At 40.1% G+C, this 21,923-nt stretch overlaps 2 protein-coding genes across 2 annotated transcripts in view; both read left to right on the forward strand.

The window, feature by feature from the left end:
• PHIP (pleckstrin homology domain interacting protein) overlaps positions 1–8,694 on the forward strand; it is a 119,850-nt gene extending 111,156 nt beyond the window's left edge. The window contains 4 exon segments of the mRNA XM_009333228.1: positions 893–1,056; positions 1,552–1,829; positions 2,146–2,307; positions 5,421–8,694. Coding sequence (XP_009331503.1) covers positions 893–1,056; positions 1,552–1,829; positions 2,146–2,307; positions 5,421–6,064 — 1,248 coding nt within the window. The 3' untranslated portion in view covers positions 6,065–8,694.
• A 755-nt stretch (positions 8,695–9,449) lies between these two features.
• Positions 9,450–21,923, forward strand: part of LOC103924664 (F-box only protein 21-like) — a 23,511-nt gene continuing 11,037 nt past the window's right edge. Inside the window, exon 1 of the mRNA XM_009333229.1 lies at positions 9,450–9,496. Coding sequence (XP_009331504.1) covers positions 9,450–9,496 — 47 coding nt within the window. The remainder of the gene's footprint in view (positions 9,497–21,923) is intronic.

Genomic DNA, 21,923 nt, shown 5'->3' on the forward strand with positions numbered 1-21,923 from the left:
TGATGTTTATTTGAAGAGTAAACCTAAACCTGTCAGCTTTTTTTTTTCCCTTGGCACACTAGACATTTTTATATAGTTTTTTACATATTTTCTTACTAAATTTCTTGGGATGTCCTATCCAGTAATGCATGCAGAATCTGTCACACTTACTGTTTAGTCTGGCACTCAGATAGTTTGTTTGGTGTGTCATTAGTAGGCAACTGTTTAATATTGTCTTTGTGTTTCATATTCTAAGAAGGTGCCGTGTCCCCTCTCAAAGTATCTAGACAGTTCACTTCTGTGTTTTTTGTTTCCAGGATTAATAGCAACTGTGCTCACATAATTAGTTGTGATCTAAGCGGAGTTTGATTGGGTCTCTCTGTAAATCATCCGGGGGGGGAGGGGGGGATGTGCACCTACATAATTCTAATACATATATTGTACCTGTTGCAACCAACTCACTGGTAGTACCAATTCACCCATAAGAGGAATAGACTGATGTTCAAATATATAGGATATAAGGATGCAACTTACTACAGAAGAAAACTAGGTTTCTTGACCCTAGGTATGATACTGTAAAATCCCGTTAAGGATCTCTCTGTGGTTTCTGCTGAAGCTAGAAAGGGATGCGTTCTGGAAAGGCAGTTGAAAAGGGACAGTTGGAAAGGTGGCTTTTCTAATTTTTCCTTTTGTGTGTGATCTTCAGTTGTAATACACTTTTCAAAGCCATGAAAATAGTTAAAGCAAACCTACACATGGATTTAGTGTAAATTGTTGAGACAGGCTGTAAATTTTCTTAAAACATTTCCATATTAATCAATTTACTTTTCTAGCTATTGTTCAATGATAAATAAGTAAAATGATGCTTTGGAAAAGTATAAAACTTGCTTGTTTACTGGCTTTTCTTTTTTAGATCTACAGCATGAGTTTGCGCCTTTCTGCATTCTTTGAAGAACACATAAGTTCTATTTTATCAGATTATAAATCTGCCCTACGCTTTCATAAAAGAAATACAATAAAGAAACGAAGGAAAAAAAGAAGTAGAAGCAGCTCAGTTTCCAGTAGTGTTGCATCCAGGTACATTATTAATTCCTTCACAGTATTCATGAAATGCTGGGCAAGTTTGACATACCTAAACAGTAGAACTTAGTGTGGGTTTGTTTTGTTGTTTTTTTTTCCTTAATACTTCCTTTACTATTCCCTACATTGCAGAATGATAGCTTTGACATGCAAGTCCCTATGATGTGGAAGAGTTTTAAACTTTACTTAGAGCTATCCTAGTGGAAGTGCTTAAAATTCAAGTAACCGCTAAACATGTACAGTAAAACAGCATCGTTAGGATAGTGATGGCATCATGCTTTGTCATATAACTATAGCATTTCTTGTAAAGGTTCACTTTTCAGAGGCTCACAACTACATGAATTTCCACAGTAAATGTCATATTTTTAACATACTTCATACAGAGATGATTGTTTTACTCCCACAATCTCACACACTAGCATTTAATTTTATTTATTCCTGTAAAATAAAAAAGTGGTCATCCAGGATACAAATTGTTAACTCCTTTTGCAGCCCTGAAAGGAAGAGGAGATTAATAAAACCTCACCTGAAGGCAGAAACTTCTGCCACCTCTTCATCTTCTGCACCTGCACGGTCAACAGCACTGAGACATGCTCCAACTCAGATGAATGGAAAAGCAGCTGAAACCTCTTCCCTTGTGCGGACTAGAAGCAATAGGGGGATAACAGATGTGGCTGTTACAGAGCAACCATCTACTTCAGGAGCAAAGCCTTTAACAATAAAGCCTTTAATTACAAAGCCTAATACTACTGCAGGGTCAGGAAAGTCAGGCAAGTTGTTTTTTTGACTGTGTTTTTTTATTAAGCTGTGAATGTTTTTAAACATGAAACTGGCTTTTTGGAAATCTAATGTATTTGTCTCAGTTAAGACTGGTTCTGCTTTCAAGTTGCTGGGCCTTTGAGGTTCTTCAGAGGAAAACCGAACAAGCTAGGCTATGTTGTTTTATCCAGGAAGCTTTCTCACTTCTAGATCATTGATTCAAATTATTTGTTTGTAGTAGAACATGACTTCCTTTTTAGCCAGATAAGATTGAATGTGGTATAAACTACTTAACTTGAATTTTTTTTTTTCTTTTTGTCCTTCTAGTACTGGAGAATTCAACCAAACATTCCAAGAACCAGAATACTGTATCAATCCCTAGTCAATCTGATTACAGTCATAACACTAGGAATAACTCCACAAGAGAAAATCCGGAGAAAGAGAAGCAAATCAAGCGCAAAGTAAAATCTTCCACTGTTAATCAACAAGGTATGGAGTTTCTTTGGAACTCCCCACACACACACACCCTGTTATTGATGTAATGGCTGTAGTGTTATACTTCAGTTGTGATAATTTGGGGGTGGGGAAACTAATATGCATTATGATTTAGCATAATAGGGAAGTCTAATACAACAACTCGGTCACAGTTAGCTTCCTTCTTGATAAATTAGCATGGTTTTGACTACCCTTAACACCATTTCTGTGGTGTGATAACTGTGTTGTCTAGCCAATTTTGATATGTTAACATGTCTGTACCTTCATTTAAATTATTATAAGGGTCATGTTATGAGTTCTCAGTTTCCCAAGCAGACTTCTGCAGGGCCACACTTTAAACCCTGTGAGTTTTACCTAATAAAACTTAATGTGGGTTATATGTGGGTCAGTAACGCTGAGTATGATGACACTCTCCACAAGCACGAGCATAAAGATCAGGGCATCCCAGCTGCAACTTCGTTCTTTCATTTTTTGCCACAGCAAAATAGAACTATGCAGTGTTTACTGCTTCCATTTAGTGTATTTGTATGGATTGATCGCACCTAGTTTCATGTAGTCTTCTGACTGAACTTGCTTGGTCTTTTGACGTCGGGATACCTTAACTCAAAGCTTCTGTGGAGACTGAAATAAGATCTCCTAGTCATAAAAGCTTCCCTGTTTATGAAAGAGCTTTGAACAGTTATGAAGGTGCTGTGAAGCAGCTAGACCCACTAAGCATCTTTTCTCTGAAGATGGAGAAACAGTAGGCTGCAAATAGGGCCCCACCTAATTAATCTGGTTACTCCTTGTAGTCCTCCTCTCCCTGAGGATTATCTGTTCTTTCTTACTCTTCGTGCTTCTGAAAAAGCAGCTTGTGGTCTGATAAGTTAAAGCATCTGTCCGTTCCTTGCAAGCTTTCTCACAAAGGCCTCAGCTGTTACCACATTGCATGGCTAAATATGCACCATTATACAACTGGATGTTTGGTCGTGTCAGAGGGATCTGAATGTTGTTGATGTGATCCCTTCTCCCCTGCACATCCACTTACGACAGTGGAGGCCTGTGCTTTTAGTGCATGATGGGGCACATTTAAACGCAGCAGGAGCTATGCATGGATGTTCCATCAAAGGACTGGATGAACTATCATGCTGGCTATGAGTCTGTTCCTGGTCATGTTTTAGGCAAGGGCTGTGGTATCAGAACATCTCCATAAGAGGTCCTGTGATATGCCCCACTGAGGAAGTTGAGTACCACTCACCTAAGGAAAAACTCATAGCCCATAAAAGTCTCCAAGCAAATACCTTCTGCTGTGTGCCTGTTAATGTGAGAAATCTGTGCAAAGTGCATACTTTTTTTTTTTTTTTTTTAGTCTCCCACATTTCGGCCTTTTTCCTCGCTTATTGTTGAAATAACCCTGGTCTAATGAACTGGTTATAAAGGATGCTACCTCAGGCTGAAAGAAACTTGCGGGACAACCAGGGGATCAGGCCCAGCCAGCACGGGTTCATGAGAGGCAGGTCCTGCTTGACCAACCTGATCTCCTTCTATGACCAGGTGACCCGCCTAGTGGACGAGGGAAAGGCTGTGGATGTGGTCTACCTGTACTTCAGTAAGGCCTTTGACACCGTCTCCCACAGCATTCTCCTAGAGAAGCTGGCGGCTCATGGCTTAGACAGGTGTACTCTGCGCTGGGTCAAAAACTGGCTGGACGGCCGGGCCCAGAGAGTTGTGGTGAATGGAGTTCAATCCAGCTGGCGGCCGGTCACGAGCGGTGTTCCCCAGGGCTCAGTTTTGGGACCGGTCTTGTTCAATATCTTTATCAATGATGTGGATGAGGGCATCGAGTGCACCCTCAGTAAGTTTGCAGACGACACCAAGTTGGGCGGCAGTGTTGATCTGCTGGAGGGTAGGAAGGCTCTGCAGAGGGACCTGGACAGGCTGGATCGATGGGCCGAGGCCAGCTGTATGAGATTTAACAAGGCCAAGTGCCGGGTCCTGCACTTTGGCTACAATAACCCCATGCAGCGCTACAGGCTTGGGGAAGAGTGGCTGGAAAGCTGCCTGGCGGAAAAGGACCTGGGGGTGCTGGTCGACAGCCGGCTGAACATGAGCCGGCAGTGTGCCCAGGCGGCCGAGAAGGCCAATGGCATCCTGGCCTGTATCAGAACTAGTGTGGCCAGCAGGAGCAGGGAAGTGATAGTGCCCCTGTACTCGGCCCTGGTGAGGCCGCACCTCGAATACTGTGTTCGGTTTTGGGCCCCTCACTACAAGAAGGACGTTGAGGTGCTGGAGCGTGTCCAGAGAAGGGCAACGAGGCTGGTGAGGGGTCTGGAGAACAAGTCTTCTGAGGAGCGGCTGAGGGAACTGGGGTTGCTTAGCCTGGAGAAGAGGAGGCTGAGGGGAGACCTCATCGCTCCCTACAACTACCTGAAAGGAGGCTGTAGCGAGGTGGGTGTCGGTCTCTTCTCCCAAGTAACTGGCGAAAGGACGAGAGGAAATGGCCTCAAGTTGCGCCAGGGGAGGTTTAGATTGGATGTGAGGAAAAATGTCTTTACTGAAGGGGTGGTTAAACATTGGAAGAGGCTGCCCAGGGAAGTGGTTGAGTCTCCATCCTTGGAGGTATTTAAAAGACGTGTAGATGAGGCGCTTAGGGCCATGGCTTAGTGGGCATGGTGTTGTTGGGTTGACGGTTGGACTCGATGATCTTGGAGGTCTCTTCCAGCCTTAATGATTCTATGATTCATTTCTCCAGAGATGACCTGCTGTGAAGCATTCCCGATCCTTGCAGCAGTGCTTCTTGAGCAACTTTTTGCTGTTGCAGATACCAAACAGGAGTTTTTGGCCACTGGTGGTGTATCAGCCAAGAAAAACACTTGAGCTTTTCCCTTTTTTCTTTTTTTTCTTTCTTTTTTTTTCTTCAAGCTACCTTGAGCTAAACCAACTAGAAGTTAGTCCTCATTGCATACTGGCATGAAGCTCTTTGAGCTCTACTTTGGGTTTCTTAGATTTTGACAGATTGGCAATCACTGTGAATCCATTCAGATATTTTAGTAAGTTTTATTAAGGCAGTGTGAAAATGAATGTAAATGCAAATCTGTTACATGATAAGTACTCTGATTTCTTTACAGCAGATTGCAAGAATAATGCTTTGGCATCAGGAAGCATTCAGGTAAATGGACATGGAGGACAGCCTTCGAAACCTCCTGTTAAAAGAGGTCCTGGACGGAAACCGAAGGTGGAGACTAATAACAGTAGCTGTGAAGTGGTGCACAAGAAAAGAGGCAGAAAACCAAAAAAGCTACAAGTTGTTGAACAACAAAAGGTTGCAGAGCAGAATACAATCCAGACCGCAAGGGATGTACCAGAAGAAGCCTCTGCTTCTACTGCATGCAATTCTCTTTCTGAAAATAATATGAAGGAAGACTTGTTACAAAAAAAAGGCCGTGGGGGTAGAAAGCCAAAAAGGAAGATAAAGACCCATCAGCCAGGCTCGGACCTCTTAGTTCCTGCGAATGTTAAAATGCAAACAAGAAGCAGGAGGAAAAAGATAGATGAGCCTATGGAGGAGGGGTCTGAAGAGCTTAAAGATTCTGAACCTCACATGAGAACTAGAAACCAGGGTAGGAGGACAGCCTTTTACAATGAAGATGACTCTGAGGAAGAGCAAAGGCAGCTATTGTTTGAAGACACCTCCTTAACTTTTGGAACATCTAGCAGAGGCAGAGTCCGAAAGTTGACTGAAAAAGCAAAAGCTAATTTAATTGGTTGGTAATTTTTACCAAGGGTTTTACTTCAGAATGCTATGAAGCAGGTACAGTTAAGGAACAGCAGAACAGACTTCTGCTTCCCTGCTGCTATTATGGTTTAGAAGAACATGTTCTGATTTGGGGAGAAAAATTTAGCAAAAAATAAACTGAAAGAACATTCTTTGAAAGAAATATATATTTTAAACTTTTGCTATTTATTGCCCTCCAAACAGGTTATGCATTTCAACAGTCATTTTGTTCACAGTTGAGAATAATTGAAGCAATTTCTGACTGACGCACGGAGTTGAGGACTACTCTGCTCGAGTAGTGCGTAGTATCTCTACACAATTAAAAAAAGGTGATAGAACTTTTAATGCCACAAACTGAAAACAGAAGTCTATTTTTGACCAAGCAAGGTACACTTTGATTGTAAAGTCAAGTTGCCTAGGAAGGCAGATTTTGGCAAAAAGTGGCAGTAAATTCACTTACATTTCTATTAAATACAAAAATACCAAACTTTGCTAATCTGAAAATGCTTAATTTCAGTAGTGATGGAACGTTCAGCTGCAAAAGAAGCCTAGCACAGGCTGTTGGTTTATCCAAGTTCTGCCAAACATAGCAAAAATGTAATCACAAGTATATATATATATCCACATTGGAAAAAGTTTGACTAATGTCTAATTTTTCAGACCTTGATTCTTGTATCAATCACTAAATCTCTGTTTATTGTGCCAAAGACTGAGAATCAGTGCAGTGGAAAGCCTTTTTTTCTTTTTGAGTGTCAGTACAGCATACCATTTGCAGTGATAAAAGCTGTGTATTGTTTTAAATAGTAAGTTGTTAACATTGTTCTGAAATGTATCCTTTTTGGTACTTTTGGTAGAAAATAATGCACTGGTGGGGTCCTTTGACAGAGATGTTTTAGACAAAATGTATAATTGGTTAAAGGATTCAAGGAAATTACAGGACAGGTATGGAATTATGATGTTTACTTTCTGATCCAGATTGATTGTTGTTTCTACAACATTAGACATGCTTAAGAGGCTAAAATGACCTACAAAGAAGAGTGTATGTGTATATATTAATATATACATAAACACATACATATAAAATATTACCCAGGTATAAATTTTTTTCAGGATTTTTTAGATAGCACTAGAATTGAAAATAAATTTTAAAATGTCATACTTTATAGTTTAATTTTAAGGGGAAGATCGGTTATTTTCAATTATTAAGGTTAAAAGGCCAAATCACTTTTTATGCAATCATGTTTTATACAGTGGTCTCATTGCACATTGTGTTTTTCTGCACTTTTTATGGTATATCACGCTGACATAAGTCAATATACACCCTGAAGAAAAATTCCATTTAATGATTGTGCCTTGTATTCTATTATTTCTTGCATCCTTAGTAAAATTAAGTTGTCTATTGTAAATGATAACTATATGACTTAGGGGAATGTATTGTTATATGTACTGCTCTGGAAAAGAAAAGCAGTTATTTATTTGTTTATGGTACATTTAGTTATTTTATACCTTTGCAAACAAACTTTAATACCATTTTCTATCACTTAAAAAAGTATTGTCCAGTTTTAAGAAAAAAATACAGAAGTAGTCGTATTTTCTGAGATCTGGTATGGTACAAAAATGTAACCAAAATTTTCTGGTTATACATTATTTTGGAAGTTTGGGTAGTGTGAAAGATTTTTTTTTTTTTATTGTGTGTGACCCTAACTTAGTTGAAGAAATAAACCTGAAATGAAACCTCAATTCTGTACACCCTTACTTTATAATAATTCTTTTTTTTTTTAATAAACATAATCTGCAATATCTGGAAGGGAGGGCATACAGAATTAAGACCTTAAATTTGCACAGATTCTGTATACTTATTTGAGGCCTAATTCTTCACTCTTTATTTTCTGTTACAAAAAAAATCTTAAATGGTTGAACAAAGAACATTGGTATCTGGCACCAAGAGGAATAGAAGTATGCTAGCAAGCAAGTTGGTATCCACCATACCTAGTTTTCTGTAGATCATTATGCATTTTGCTACAAAAAATGACTAAAATATTTTCCAGACCCTCTTTGAATTGCTATGGATATGAAATGGGGAGCAGGGATTAGTTTGCATTTCATTTGTTGGTATATTTATTTTTCTTTAACAAGTATTTATCATTCAATTAAAATAGAGTCACTAAACAGGTGGTAAGATAACAAGCTATGGTTGTACAGTTGCAATACAGCTTCACAATTCAAAGCTAACTGATTCTACTTGTTAATTTTGTCAAATCTCACTGATGAAGGCAATCACTTGAAAATGTGTAATTTCCTGATGTTATCTGCATTGTAATATACGAAATAGATTATATCTAAAATTCAACTTCTGTATTTACTCCATTTGTAATAATGTTTTATATGGCATGTTTATGTATATATTTATATATTGAAAATACCTTGTATGTAAGTTTCGGAGACTGAAGTAATATGCGTTCCCTTAACAGTAGGTAGAAAATCATACATCTTAATTTTACGAGAATAGAAGGCCTTACCTGTGGAACATGGGTACTGCTTCCCACTCAGTAATATCGGTGACTTTAGCCAGTAATTTTTTAATTCATAATAGACACGTTAATGTTTTTCCTTTTAAAATAAATTGTGGATAATTTGGGTCAAATTTTTTTATAGAAGCAACACTAAAAAATTATTAGAAATTAATACCAGATTTATTTAAAAGTTTTATATTTTTATAATTTAATTTCACTAGGTTGCAAACTTTATTTATGAGACTGTAGTCACCATCAGACTGTGCATTTTGGTCGGGGAAAAATGTATTACTTGAGGTTGTTGTGACATACTGTATCAACACAGAAAAAGAGCTTTTGATTACAACGTCTTAAGTTTTTAAATGTGAGCAATAAACTATTGGTCAGTGTTCTGAAATAATTTAAGAACTATAGTTATATGCATGTTTTATAATGCCATCTCAAGTACCTAACAACTGGTTCAGAAAATGGAGTATCAAAATCTCATGTGCCTGTTTCACATTTGCATTGTAAATAACATAGGTTCGTAGTCATACATGCGCAAACGATCTTACAGACCTGGCAGCAAGTAACGCAGTTTTATTCATTAAGTTCATTTATATTTGACATGGATATGAGGATACTGTTCTGGTATTTCTGCTCTATACTGGGAAACGTTAAAATTGGTATTTAATGCTGAGTGGTATCTTAATAACGGTGTGTTCTCTAACTACTGATGAGGAAATAACTTCTGTTTCTGTGATACCAGTGTGCTCTAAATGTTCAACAGAAATCATTGTACCTGTGCCTACATACTTAACAACTCTTCAGCCATTTTTTTTTTCTGTTGTTAGTGTGTTCTCTGGGAACTGAACTTAAATTTTACCACTATGGTGTTCATCATTGTCAATATTGAACTAGAGCTCTTTGTCACTCGGTAATGACCAGTGATACAACTTTACAGAAAAACGTCTTCCTCCAGTGATTAGACTGCTGTGATATATATTTGCATATGTTTATTTGTACAGTGACCGGTTTGTACATGTGATCAGTTTGTCGATAGACTTGTAAGATTGAGTTGGTTGAGTTAAATATTACTATGGCTTAATATTTGTAAAACTATTAATTGATAAAGGACCCTGATGCAGCACGTAGGATATATTAATATCTATAAAAAAATAAATTGTAGTGTAGAGACAACTTATTCACTGTATTGCTGTACAAATATTTTTCAAGTACCAATTCTGATTCTGTGCCACAGGCCTTTGTCTTACCAAAAAAAGACTACGTACAACACAAAAAATAGTCTGTCCATTCAGTAACTTCAATCTTGCTACAATTTTTACACTGCATTGTTAAATCTTTTGCTCACGTTTGTCGGATCAAGGACTACAAGTAAGTGCTTTAGCGTGTAATTTGAATTTAGGCACATGTTAAATGGTTGACTGGTTCTATAAAAGCAATAGGCTTAACTGGATGGGACCCTTTCACCCCATACTTAGTGCATTGGAGGTTAGAGGTTTTTAAGCTCACTTCCATCAACATTCACATTTAATTTGAAGCATGCGAATCTTGCTGAGGTAGTTATAACATAATGCTGGTCAATCAAGATATAGCCATACCACGATCATTACATTGTGTCCTGAGTCCTTACCTTACTCTAAAGTAGTGTATTTTGTCCACAGTAGTTTTTCAAAGGTTTTTCTTTTTGCCTTTTTTTAACACAGTTGAGCGTTTAACAAGAATTTAAATACAACTCTGCAACAGTGCTGTGATACAGAAGGTAGAGGGCTTTAAAACCTCACCTAGAAACAGCAAAAGCTCATTTTCTGTTTACTACCTAATGAAGACAAATTAACTGTGTAAAAATTACTATATATTTTCTTTTATCCCTGAAGTTCTTGTAATGGATTGGTTTCCAAGGGGACCTAGATATTCAACTGATAAAAGGGCTGTTAGTTTTCTGCTGTAAATTATTGTATATACATGCTTGTTCATATGCAGAGGAAAGTGTATTAAATTTCATGAGATTGGCCAAGGCTTGACAATGTGTTTCCAATAACAAATCTGGTATTGACAGCTTACTTAGCTTCCTGTTTTTGAATCAGGAATACAGCTTGTACACTTTCTGCTGTGTCTGCGGGAAATAACAGGTAGCTTTTAAACTAGAGCTAACCTCTAGGCGCCTCCTGCATTTGTGCTAATTTTAATGTGGGAATCCGACGTGTTATTTTACAGTGTGTTAGAGGAGGAAACACGCCAGGAAAGCTAGATTAAAAGACATCTTAAATGGCAGAAAAAAGTCATTAGCTTCCCCCCCCCCCGCCCCTTTTCCCAAGGGTATAACAGCCTCAAGGCACTCTAGAGAGAAACCTTATATGCTGCAATAAAAGAAAGGTGAATAAATTTAGCTTTTTAGGGGGTAGGTAGTGAGACAAGTAGTCATTTGGATCCTTTTTAATGCAGATAAATACATCAGGAAATTCACTTCAAATAATGCAAACAATACATTTTAGGGAGGGAAGGTAGTGCTATACTATGAATTTCTACCCTGAAAGAACAAAGAATGAGGTCATACAAATTAGGAGTAGAAAGAAATACAAGTACCGATCGTGTACACATGCCTGTATGATGTACATGGACTATTTTGTGCTTACAGCTGCGTGTGTTGGTTTGCTAATACCTTGAGACCGTACAGAAGTTACATTTTTGGACCATACTAAAACTGCAGAAGTATGGCGGACAACTGGATAATGATCTTGCGTGAATTAAATTCTGTCATCATGTTTAAATATGTATAGAATGGAGCTCAACTTCGAGGAAATTACCTAGAAAGGTTAATTTTGAAACTGACACATTTTCAGATTAAAAATTACACTTATTTTGTACAGAATTATGTAAAACAAATCTGTTGTACGTAATGAGTAACAGTTTTGAAAACTATAATTCTTTAGCTTTATCAAGGTTTTTTTTCCTTCGAGAAATCTGGATTATCATGTTATAACCTGAAGTATCTCACCAGGATAACAGTGCCCTTTCTTTTTGTACATACGGATTGGAAATTTCTTTACTGTTATGTGGACACTTTCTATGTTAGTTTTGATGCATAATACTTTGAATCCTTTTATACAAACTAGAATGTATGTGTAAGAATTACTGTCACTGCAATGTAGTAACTACAAACTTATTTTTAAATAAATAGAAAACATGTTTTTCTAAGCTGTCCAACAGTGTTTGTTTGTATCTAGTGATTTACTGTGTTATGGGACAACTGCTTACATGTTCTTCAAAACAGCCTAAAATCAGCTTGTTTTGATTCCTCATGGGATATGGTATAGTGGTATATGATAGTATGGTATAGTGTGTCGTGGGAACAGACAAAATGATGACCAAAGCACTCCGACAGAGATCAAAATTTGCTGTTTTGTAGGGTTTTTCACTAAAAAATGCAGTTCTGGAGGCAATATAAAGGCACTAGCATCTGGCACTGAAGATGCTACGTTGCCAGTCCTCTTAGCTCACTTTCACATGTAAAACCGCATCCGCCGAAAAGCCATCCCTGTTCAGGTGGCAGCTCTGTACCAGAGCTACGTCCAATCTATGTGGAAATCTCCGCTTCCCAATAACTCCAGAAGAAGCTGAAAACAACTAGGCAGAGAGAAGTCCACCGCCTCCCTGCATGTAGAGTACTGGTCTCCAGTCTAGTTGCCCTGAGTGGGTGATACACAGAAAAGTCAATATGGGATGTGTTTTCACAATGCTGTGGGTTTTGTTTGTTTAAACCTACATGTTTCTGCTCAATAGATGTAAGACAAATGTTTGGTATTTCAAATACTGCACCATGTGGATTCTGTTTAATTTCACGTGTTACTTGCTTTATCAGATGACCTTTTCCTCCTTACATACCTTACGTGAAATCACAAGGAAGCAATAGAAGAAGCCCTTACTCACCTCGTAGATGCAGGTATGCGTGCTGCTGAGCAACAGGATCAGGGAATGGTCAGAGCAGAACGAACGGAGTTCCCTGTAGCTTTCCAGATATGTCCACCGTGGAGTCTGTGGCAAAAGCAAGACTTGTTTTAGCATACGGGGAAAAACCTCTGGTGTCTGAAGTATCTGTGTGAGTTTTAGTAATTGGCGTGTTCTGCTTAGAGACAAATAATTTTAGAATACTGAAAATGCAACACACTTCCATGTTTCTGTTAAGTACTGGAGGTGGTAGTTCTATTGTATATGCATCTCCAGTATTACAGTATCATAATAGTAGTGGTGTGCTCTTCCAAAAACAAGCCACCCCAGGTCCAGGGTTTTAGTTTTAGGCCTGGTTTTAGTTTTGTTACTGTGAATAGTCTCAAGCAGTTCATGATTCTTTTGTTTGTTTCTTTCTTCTATGGGAGATTTTATAAGACGTCTACAGTCTTCTTTTTAAAACATCTCTTTCTGTGTAACTTTGTACAGAACTCTTAAAATACAATCATATCCCAGTTCTCACTCGTGACAGGTGTCTTTTTGAAACCTACGGTGGTTATTGTATGTTGAGTAGGAATCAAGACTGCTTAGGATTAGCAGATGCTGTGAAATGTTGGTATCTGACAGCTAGATGCAGACTGTGCCAGTACTAATGCTTCATTACCTTGTTAATACCATTTACTCCTGTTAGATCATAATGCTCATTAAATGAAGGAAATTATGTATGATCGTTGAAGCTGACCATTTTGTTTTCAAATTGAAAAGTTCTTGTGCCAAAACCCGTGTCCTTTCCTGCTCTGGCAATCAACATGAACTTCACAAAAGAATGTGTTTTGTCATTTTTCCCCGAAGACAAATGAGCAAAATGTAACGGCTTTAAAAGTTAAACAATGTTTCTATCTGAAGCACATGTGAAAATAAAGTAAGTGCCAGAAAACTAAAACCAGCAAGCAATGTAGAAGGTGACTGGAATTAAATAGCATGTAATTGAGTTATTGTATACAAAATTAGCATGCAAAATGTAATTTTTATGGGTTTTACTAATGTGGACAGGAAACTCAAAGCCCAAACTGTCAGGTTGTTTTTCTAGCTCAGAGAAATCTTGTGTGTTAGATATCTGCACAACAGGCTTAATTGACTCTTTGTAAAAGAGTGTAGTAAGGATTTATGAATCCTCTCTCGTACTTTGAAATCTGTGTGTGTGCTGAAGGGAGGACAGGGTAGAGAATTCTGGAGTGGTGCTTCTAATCTGGTCACAGCCATAAAAATTTCCTTCATGTTTCCTTCTCTTGTCTCAGAAATGGGGAGGTTTTACCGAAACCTGGTCCTATATGCCTCTCACTTTACTGTAGCTTGTAGGCACATCAGTGAAAAAAACAAGAGAAAGAAGAAACAAGACCAGAGGCAGGTAATCAATTCATTCAGCATCAAATTTCTGCAGAGGCATATTCCTGAAGATACCGAGTTCAAACTAAATGTTCATATTCAAGGGCCAGACAGCCTTATCTGTTAATTTGTGCTTTTTCTCAGGTCTCTGAATTTGACTTTGAACAAGGATATTCAAAATAATGAAGTCTGTAACTTGAAATGCAAAGCTAGTTAGAATATGACTAAAACACTAGGAAGAATTACTTTATTTACATTCTACAGTAGAGAAATCTAGTGGGGTTATTTTTCTCATATCCGAGCACCCTAATTCAAAATTTGAATTCTCTTTATTAATAAAGGAGCATGGTGTAAGCTTCCATGAACTGCTAAGAAAGGGAATACAGCTGTCAAAAACTTCCTATTCACCAAGGTCTTATGCTGAGGACATTTACAGAACAGAATTACTTAAAACAGTCAAACTCTTCAGTTAGTCATCATGCCAGTATCTTTCAATACACTGCATATTTTTACCCAACTAGAATCTCAACGTGAAGAGCTGGGTGTATGTGCACTCTGTACTGTTGTTGTCTTTCACCAACATCGGTTAATCCGAATACATAAGTACATTGGGAAGGATTAAAAATGTAGTACTTGAAACTTTTATTCTGTTTAATGGTTGTAAAGGGTTTGAGGTTGTAAGATGTGTGTTAATACTAAACTCTTCTGATAAAGTTATAAGGGAAATGAGAGGTTAAATTATTTAGGAAAATGATTAGAAAATTCATAAAAGCCTTGTCTTAAGAAAGGCAGATCACCTGAAATTGTCTTATGGACAGGGGTTTTTTTTTTCTTACATGCTAATTTATCAAGTTGTAATTTTCCTCTGGCTTTGGAAACGTTCCAAGAAAATGCTTCAGTCTGTGTAGCATTGTCTCTAGCCTTTTTACAAAACTTACATTCCTATAAAACTTCTTGTGAGCTTTGGACCTTATTTTTGCACTTGTCTTGGTGCCCTTGACTTCCTGTTAAGCCTTCTCTCTCCTCCTGAGGGGACTGTTAGGTCAGGGAAGACTCATGGCAGCAATGTAGTTTGCTGAGTGACAGTTCCCTTATCCAGGTTTCACAGACCTGTTGAGAATTCCAGTTTCCCTCTGTGCATGTGATTTGATTCTGGCGGGTTTATGGAGAACTCTGTCCACGAAAGAGGCTGTTTTGAATTTTTTACAGGACAGAAAACTGTTTTCCTAGTTTTCTACAGCTTGGTAATCGCTGCTGTTTCACAGGTCTGTGAAAATATGCCTGTCTTATCAAGTAAGAGAAATTTGGTTCTTTTGTACACCTGGAAGTTCTCGCTTCTGCATGGAGAAGAATAATGGTGGAAACCATGAGAATTTTATGCATGCAAGAAAATTTATGCAACTATTTAAGAAATAGTTTCCTAAACTTGGGATCTTCCCCCAACTCAGAGCACCCCAAATGGATGGTAGCTCTTGACATGTCATTCGCCCCCCAGCTGTTCAAAACATCCAAAAAACATCTGCTTTCTGAGCATTTGGTCTGAGGTTCCCTTCACACATCAGGAGAACTTTTCCAATTTTTTCTTTTTCTCTGGTATTCTAATAGTTCAAAACCTTTAGGAACTAAAAGTCCTTTAAGGAATTTTACTTCCTTAAGGAGATCACAGTACAGCAGTGTTGCAGCTGGTCCCATCCAAGTCCAGGACTCTGGGAGCCAAAATGTCAGTAGGCGATGGGGCACAACCGTTTTTATAATCGTTTCTTACGTCCCTGACAGGGCCTGCTTTGGCAGAGAGTGGAGCTGCCCTCACTTTTAGGGTCCTTACAGCCCTGCTTTTGTGGTCTTCTGTGGAAGACTGAGAGCTCAGTTTGAGTCTGCTCAAGCCAGAAGCAGCTCTGACCACTGATGCCCTCCTCTCCTTTGTAGGGGGGGGTGTTGCGTGTGCCTCCATTTTGGGGGAGAGAAGAGTCCGTTTAACTACAAAATGTCTGGCACTGGTATGTGCTGTCATATGCAAATGTATCTGGTTAAACTTGCGTGAAATTCAGCTGCACAGAACTTCAAAGTTCTTCACAGACATAGTGATAGTGAAAACCCTGGGCTTGAAAAACTTCCGGCATTTATCTTCGGGAAGATCTAATACAGACACTACTGCGCAGGCTTCTCCACCTTGAATTTGTAAGAAAGAACATTCCCAGGGAAAATGAGACATTTAATATTTAACCACTGCAGCCCTCAGAGGTGTTTGTCTGAGTAACCAGCTAGTGACCGGCAGAGCTGGTGCTCAAAACTTCCCTTAAGCATTTTGTGTTGGCTTTTCCGGGATGAAACAGAAGTGGTTCAGGAAGAGGTCTCTCCCCTCCCAAATGGCTGCACTAATCACAGGGTTGCCTCTTCGCCTGTGCTTGCTCTGCCTGGGGCTCTTGCATGCCTGGCTGCACGGTGGCCCAGCTGCGGTACGAAAGTTGGGGAGCACGCCTGCTGCGGTAACCACTGCCTGGTAAGAAGGGAAACCACTGTGATCCTGTGCAGAATCCCAGTGCAATCAGACCATGAAGACCCTTTTAGTCAGACCAGTACCAAGGCCGCCTGCTTCTCCAGTGAATGAGGAGGAGCTTGGCCTCTTCTCTGCCCACCTCTGAGTCACAACAGAGCATGCAGGGTTGGTTTCTGTCTGGCTCTTGCACCACAAACCTCTGCTCAAGCACGTGGGGAGCAACCTGCTTCGGAACAGAAGCATCCTGCAATTTATTTACTTCGTATTTCTGGAAGGTGTCTTAACGTTTGGGAGTAAGTTGCTTGAGTCACACTTTGAGACCTTCAGCCTCCCTGAGGTGGGAATAGGTATTTATGTGGCTCCTGAGGTTTTGCCCAAGGGAGCCGTTAGGTCCCTCTATTTACTGCAGCCTGGGCTGGCGAGATGCAAACACAGCCACGATGGCCCCAAAGAATCTGTTCTCCCTGGGGTGGGCTGTGTGGGGCAAATAGGAAATTGCTGTGGACCACAAGGCATCTAGAAAGGTTCCTTGCTTTGCATACCTTAGGCCAACAGAGATCCAGCTCCCATCTGAAAGCTCTCTGGTGCTGGGGCTCACTTTTCTAAGTGGTCACAATTCCTCATACCCACTTGGGTGCCACAGAAATCCAGGTGTCTCATTGTGGCTTAAAGTTATATCAGAGTTTCAAATCTGAGCTAACAATTTTTGAGATGCGAACCATAGAAGTGAGAAAGACACAGGATGCAGGAGTATTTTTATTGTAAGGTTGATAGATGACCACATGGTGACCAGATTACAGCACTGACTGCATCTCGGAACGGTTGCAAGTCACTTCAGTAGGCAAGCGCTCCAGAGAGCCCCTATCTGCTACCGGGACAAAAAAGCAAAAGTGACAGATGTAGGGACGGGGCTGGCCAAAGAAAAGATGAGGAGTGAGCACATCCGGCTTGCGCCTCATCTTACTGCAGTGACAATCTAGTACACTGCCAACATCCTGGGACGCAACTGAGGTCTGGGGTTTTTTTGCCAGGCCCACTAGCAATTACATTACCCAGACATTCTGGCACATGTAATTTCCATTCTACTAACGTAAAGAGCACCCTTAAGCCTCTGTTCCTTTATCACCTGACTTGTATCTTGCTATGGGTGCAAATTATATGAAGTAATGCTGAAAGGAGGCACTCGAGGTGAGACAGCAGCCAAGCCTCATGGCTCGTCTCCTATTGCAACCACCGCTCTCTCCATCCCTTCCAACTGAGCTTCTCTACGTGCTGCAGCCGGAGCGTTTGCAGACAACTGTTCTTCTACTGGGGCTAAGCCTGTGTGGAGTATGTACTTCAAATATCTCTTCCTGCTTTTAGAACTTGATCTTCCATCAGAAAAGCTTTAGCTCTGTATTAATGAAAATTGTTTTGCTGCTCAACCGTTATCATGCTTAAATCTGTAAAACTTGGCCAGCAATTACAACTGTGAACTGCAGTCAGCAGTAAAGCGAGACTGGAGGGATGGTAAATGCAATACTGGCTTGGCTGCTGGTGCCTCTAAAATGATGAGGCTGGAATTGCTGTCACTGAGACACAAGTTTGGGTTTGGTGGTTTGGTTTTGGTTTTTTGTTTTTTTTACTTGATTGACTTCTATTATAGCAAATTATTCTTATTTTGTTTTCCTCAATCTTTCTACTTTCTGTGCACAAGAACCCCGCAAAACAGCATCTGATCTTTACGACAGTACAGGATATGTTCTGTTCCCATGCTGGGGGGAAAAAAAAAGGAAGAAAATGTTTTCTAATTTTTGAAAAAGTACATATTTAGTCCAGGACAATAAAAAGGTTGACTTTAGCAATCTTAACTTGAAATCATACCTTTGCCAAGAACAGATAAAGACTTGATGCTGAGAGAGAAAAAACCTAGTTCAGCACTTCTTCACCACTGTATGTATCGTTCACTAAAAAGCATATGGATTTAGATTGCTTTCCAACCACCTCACACCGCACTGATGCTGTCAAGTCACAGCTGTTTTTTTCACCAGAAGCCAATAAAAGTAATTCAGCCCATGACATGAGGTGATGTGCCTGTTCCTTAAAGGAAAAAGCATATATACAGTGTAATAAAGTTATAGTGGAAGCCTTGCTCCTTCCCTGCTGGACAGACCCTCAGTGCCCAGAAGATGACTACAGAGAACTCTAACGTGAGCCAGAGACATGCAAAAGGATTGTAAACGCTCCTTTTTGAGGAACTTCCTCACCAGCTCACTGATAACTTTAATTCTTTTCATGTCATGAATGTTTAGAGAGACTTTCCCACTGCACAGATAACCTTTCTACCACTAGGTAGGAATATGCTGTCTTGCAGGAAATTGTCTCTATTCAAGTAATAGCAAGAGTATCACCTCAACCTCTCTATCGCTCTTCCTCAAGGAGTTGTTACCTTCAGATCTCACTAGCCCGTTTGAATGCCAGAAACATGATTCACAGCAGTCTGAGCACCAAGCATCCACTTGGAGAAAGGCTTTCCAGACACCAAGTGTGCTTCTCTGTCCCTGTTTCTCTTCCTTCCTATGATTCAAAGTTGTTTTGCCTTTTGATGCTGACTGGGCTGGACGGGCAGTGGGGCTCCTAGAAGAAATAAATTCTTTCAATTTTTCCTATTTAGGTCCTAAACTCACTCTTCTGTTACTGCAATGGCAATGTAGGAGATAAACAGGAGTCTTCTCTTGTGGTGATGTGGCCATAGTTGGTGACACCTTTGCGATAAGCTATTCCTAAATACCTTCAGAAAACTTAACCTGTTACGTTCCCCCTATAATGAAATTTTAATTGGGTTGAAGAGTAATGCTTAAATTATCCAACTGAAGCTACTTCCACTGTATTTTATCTACAGAGAAACAACTTGATTGGTTATGTTTTAAAAGCATATTTTTCTTAGGTTAAATTTGTATTTCTAATCCAGGTCGGTAGTTATGTGAGTTTTTAACTGGGCATATTTGCCATGTTGCACAGGTTTCAATCCACCGACAAACAAAACCCTAAGGCTGGCTACTTAGTTCTCACATGATGTATTTTCCACCAATGCTGCCTTGAAATCACAATTTTTGCCAACCCCTCATCATCTTTGTGCAACCTTACAACTGACAAACGCAGGCAGTCCCCTAAGCAAGGCGGGTCTCTGGGGAGACCCTGAGATGGCAGGAGAAAGGAAGAACATCAAGTGGCAACACAAGCCATGGAGAAGGGAAAGCAGCAGTGCCAAATCCTCATGCTTTTTTTTCCTTAGCTTTCTGCCTAGCCAAGGCACAGGAATTCAAAGCACTTCATGCACTAGAATAATGGATTATCCTTGTTTGACCGCATGCCCCAGGATGCTGCATGTAAGCCTCCTGACATTATGCTTGCTTTTCTTAAGTATCTCTCATGGGCCCCAGGCTCAAAACGACTGCCCAAGTGTCCTGGTTTCAGCTGGGATAGAGTTAATTTCCTTCCTGGTAGCTGGTACAGTGCTGTGTTTTGGATTTAGGGTGAGAACAATGTTGATAACACACCGATGTTTTAGTTGTTGCTAGGTAGTGCTTACACTAGCCAAGGACTTTCCAGCTTCCCATGCTCTACCGACTGAGAAGGCTGGAGGTGCACAAGAAGCTGGGAGGGGGCACAGCCAGGACAGCTGACCCAAATTGGCCAAAGGGACATTCCATACCATGTGACGTCATGCTCAGTATATAAACCGGGGGAAGGCTGGCCAGGGGGTGGCGATCGCTGCTCGGGGACTGGCTGGGCATCAGCTGGTGGGTGGTGAGCGGTTGCATAATTTTTTTTTTCTTTCCCTGGGTTTTTTGTTTTTTTTCTCTCTCTCTCTTGTTGTTTTACTTCTCATTACAATTTTTTTTTTTTTTATTAAACTGTTCTTATCTCAACCCATGAGTTTTCTTACTTTTGCTCTTCCGGTTCTCTCCCCCATCCCACCGGGGTGGGGAGGGTGAGCGAGTGGCTGCGTGGTGCTCAGTTGCTGACTGGGGTTAAACCATGGCACCAAGACAACTCAGTTCAGCCCAAACAACAAGTCAAACTGTTCCAGCCAACAATGTGCTCTACTTAAAAGCTAACACCACTCCTCTGGTCTGTCAAACGTAGTGTAGGAGATGCTACACAATTTTCTCCATCTATAGAATCACAGAATGGTTCGGGTTGGAAGGGACCCCTAAAGGTCATCTAGTCCAACCCCCCTGCCGTGGGCAGGGACATCTTCAGCTAGATCAGGTTGCTCAGAGCCCCGTCCAACCTGACCTTGAATGTTTCCAGGGATGGGGCATCCACCACCTCTCTGGGCAACCTCTGCCAGTGTTTCACCACCCTCAGTGTAAAAAATTTATTCCTTTTATCTAGTCTGAATCTGCCCTCTTTTAGTTTAAAACCATTACCCCTTGCTCTATCGCTACAGACCCTAATAATGAAGAAGAGACATAATGACTTGTTAGGTGTCTAATAATATTGTGTATTGGGCCACGATTTGTACTATACATTGTTGATTCTATCCACAACAGAAAGCAGGAGGTATTTCAGTCCGTATCATCACATGGTGTAGTTCCTGCATTTTTCAAATTGTCTCTGAGACCATTTTTGCTTTTAGCATGTGCCTACAGGAAAAAGTACTTTCTGAAGTTTTTCATTTGAAAAGTGTTAACAATCACTATGTTACTGAAGAAGCCATGAAAAGTAAGCTACATTATTGAACTAGGTACGGCTTGATAACATTTTCCCTTTTTTTCATGGTACTGCCCTTTACAGAGATGTACTCAGTAAGCGACAAGAGACGGCTAGAACATTTCCTTTCCCTCGGCAAGACTCAACGTTTGCTACTGCTTAATTTCCCCTGTTGTCTGCAATGTTCCTGTTGCTCTAATCTCTCTGGGTCATTTGCAGTTTGAGTCTTCCCTCTTCTGTTTGCTCCCACTCTGATTTGGGTGTCGTCAACAAATTTGATCGCTGTAGAATTTACACCAAAGAAATCCCTGACAAAGAGGAGACTCATTAACAGGCTTTGACCCCCGTGCAGCAGCTCAGCAGTCACAGGCCCAGAGGGAGGCTCTGCTTGGTGGCTATGCACGCACTATCGAAACCACGCAGGAGACAGATCACCATCTGTGACAAAACCAGGCCCAGGGACCACCACCAAGTGCTCTCTGAAATACCAGCAGGGTGGTTAGAGGCACACTGTGAGGCTGGGTTAAAAGTTTATGTTAAAACATGACGCCTTTTGCATAAACTTCACGCTAGAGAACTTCCTCCTGACTTCTATTCATAGGTTAAAGGTGCTTCTGTGAAAGGTCCACTTTCACAGAAGAAAATTACTTAAATAAGGGAGTTGCAAATACAATTTACTTAAAATTAACCTGCAAAAATAAATAAAAACTTTTTCTTTGTTTCTTTATAATCTTCTTAAAAATGGTAAGGGTGTAAAGTCCACCCAGGTGTTTGTTTTGTTGCGTTCAAAGAATGAGAAATCCCGACCCGATCC

Source organism: Pygoscelis adeliae, unplaced genomic scaffold (assembly GCF_000699105.1).
Source record: "Pygoscelis adeliae isolate BGI_AS28 unplaced genomic scaffold, ASM69910v1 Scaffold57, whole genome shotgun sequence".
Classification (NCBI taxonomy): domain Eukaryota; kingdom Metazoa; phylum Chordata; class Aves; order Sphenisciformes; family Spheniscidae; genus Pygoscelis; species Pygoscelis adeliae.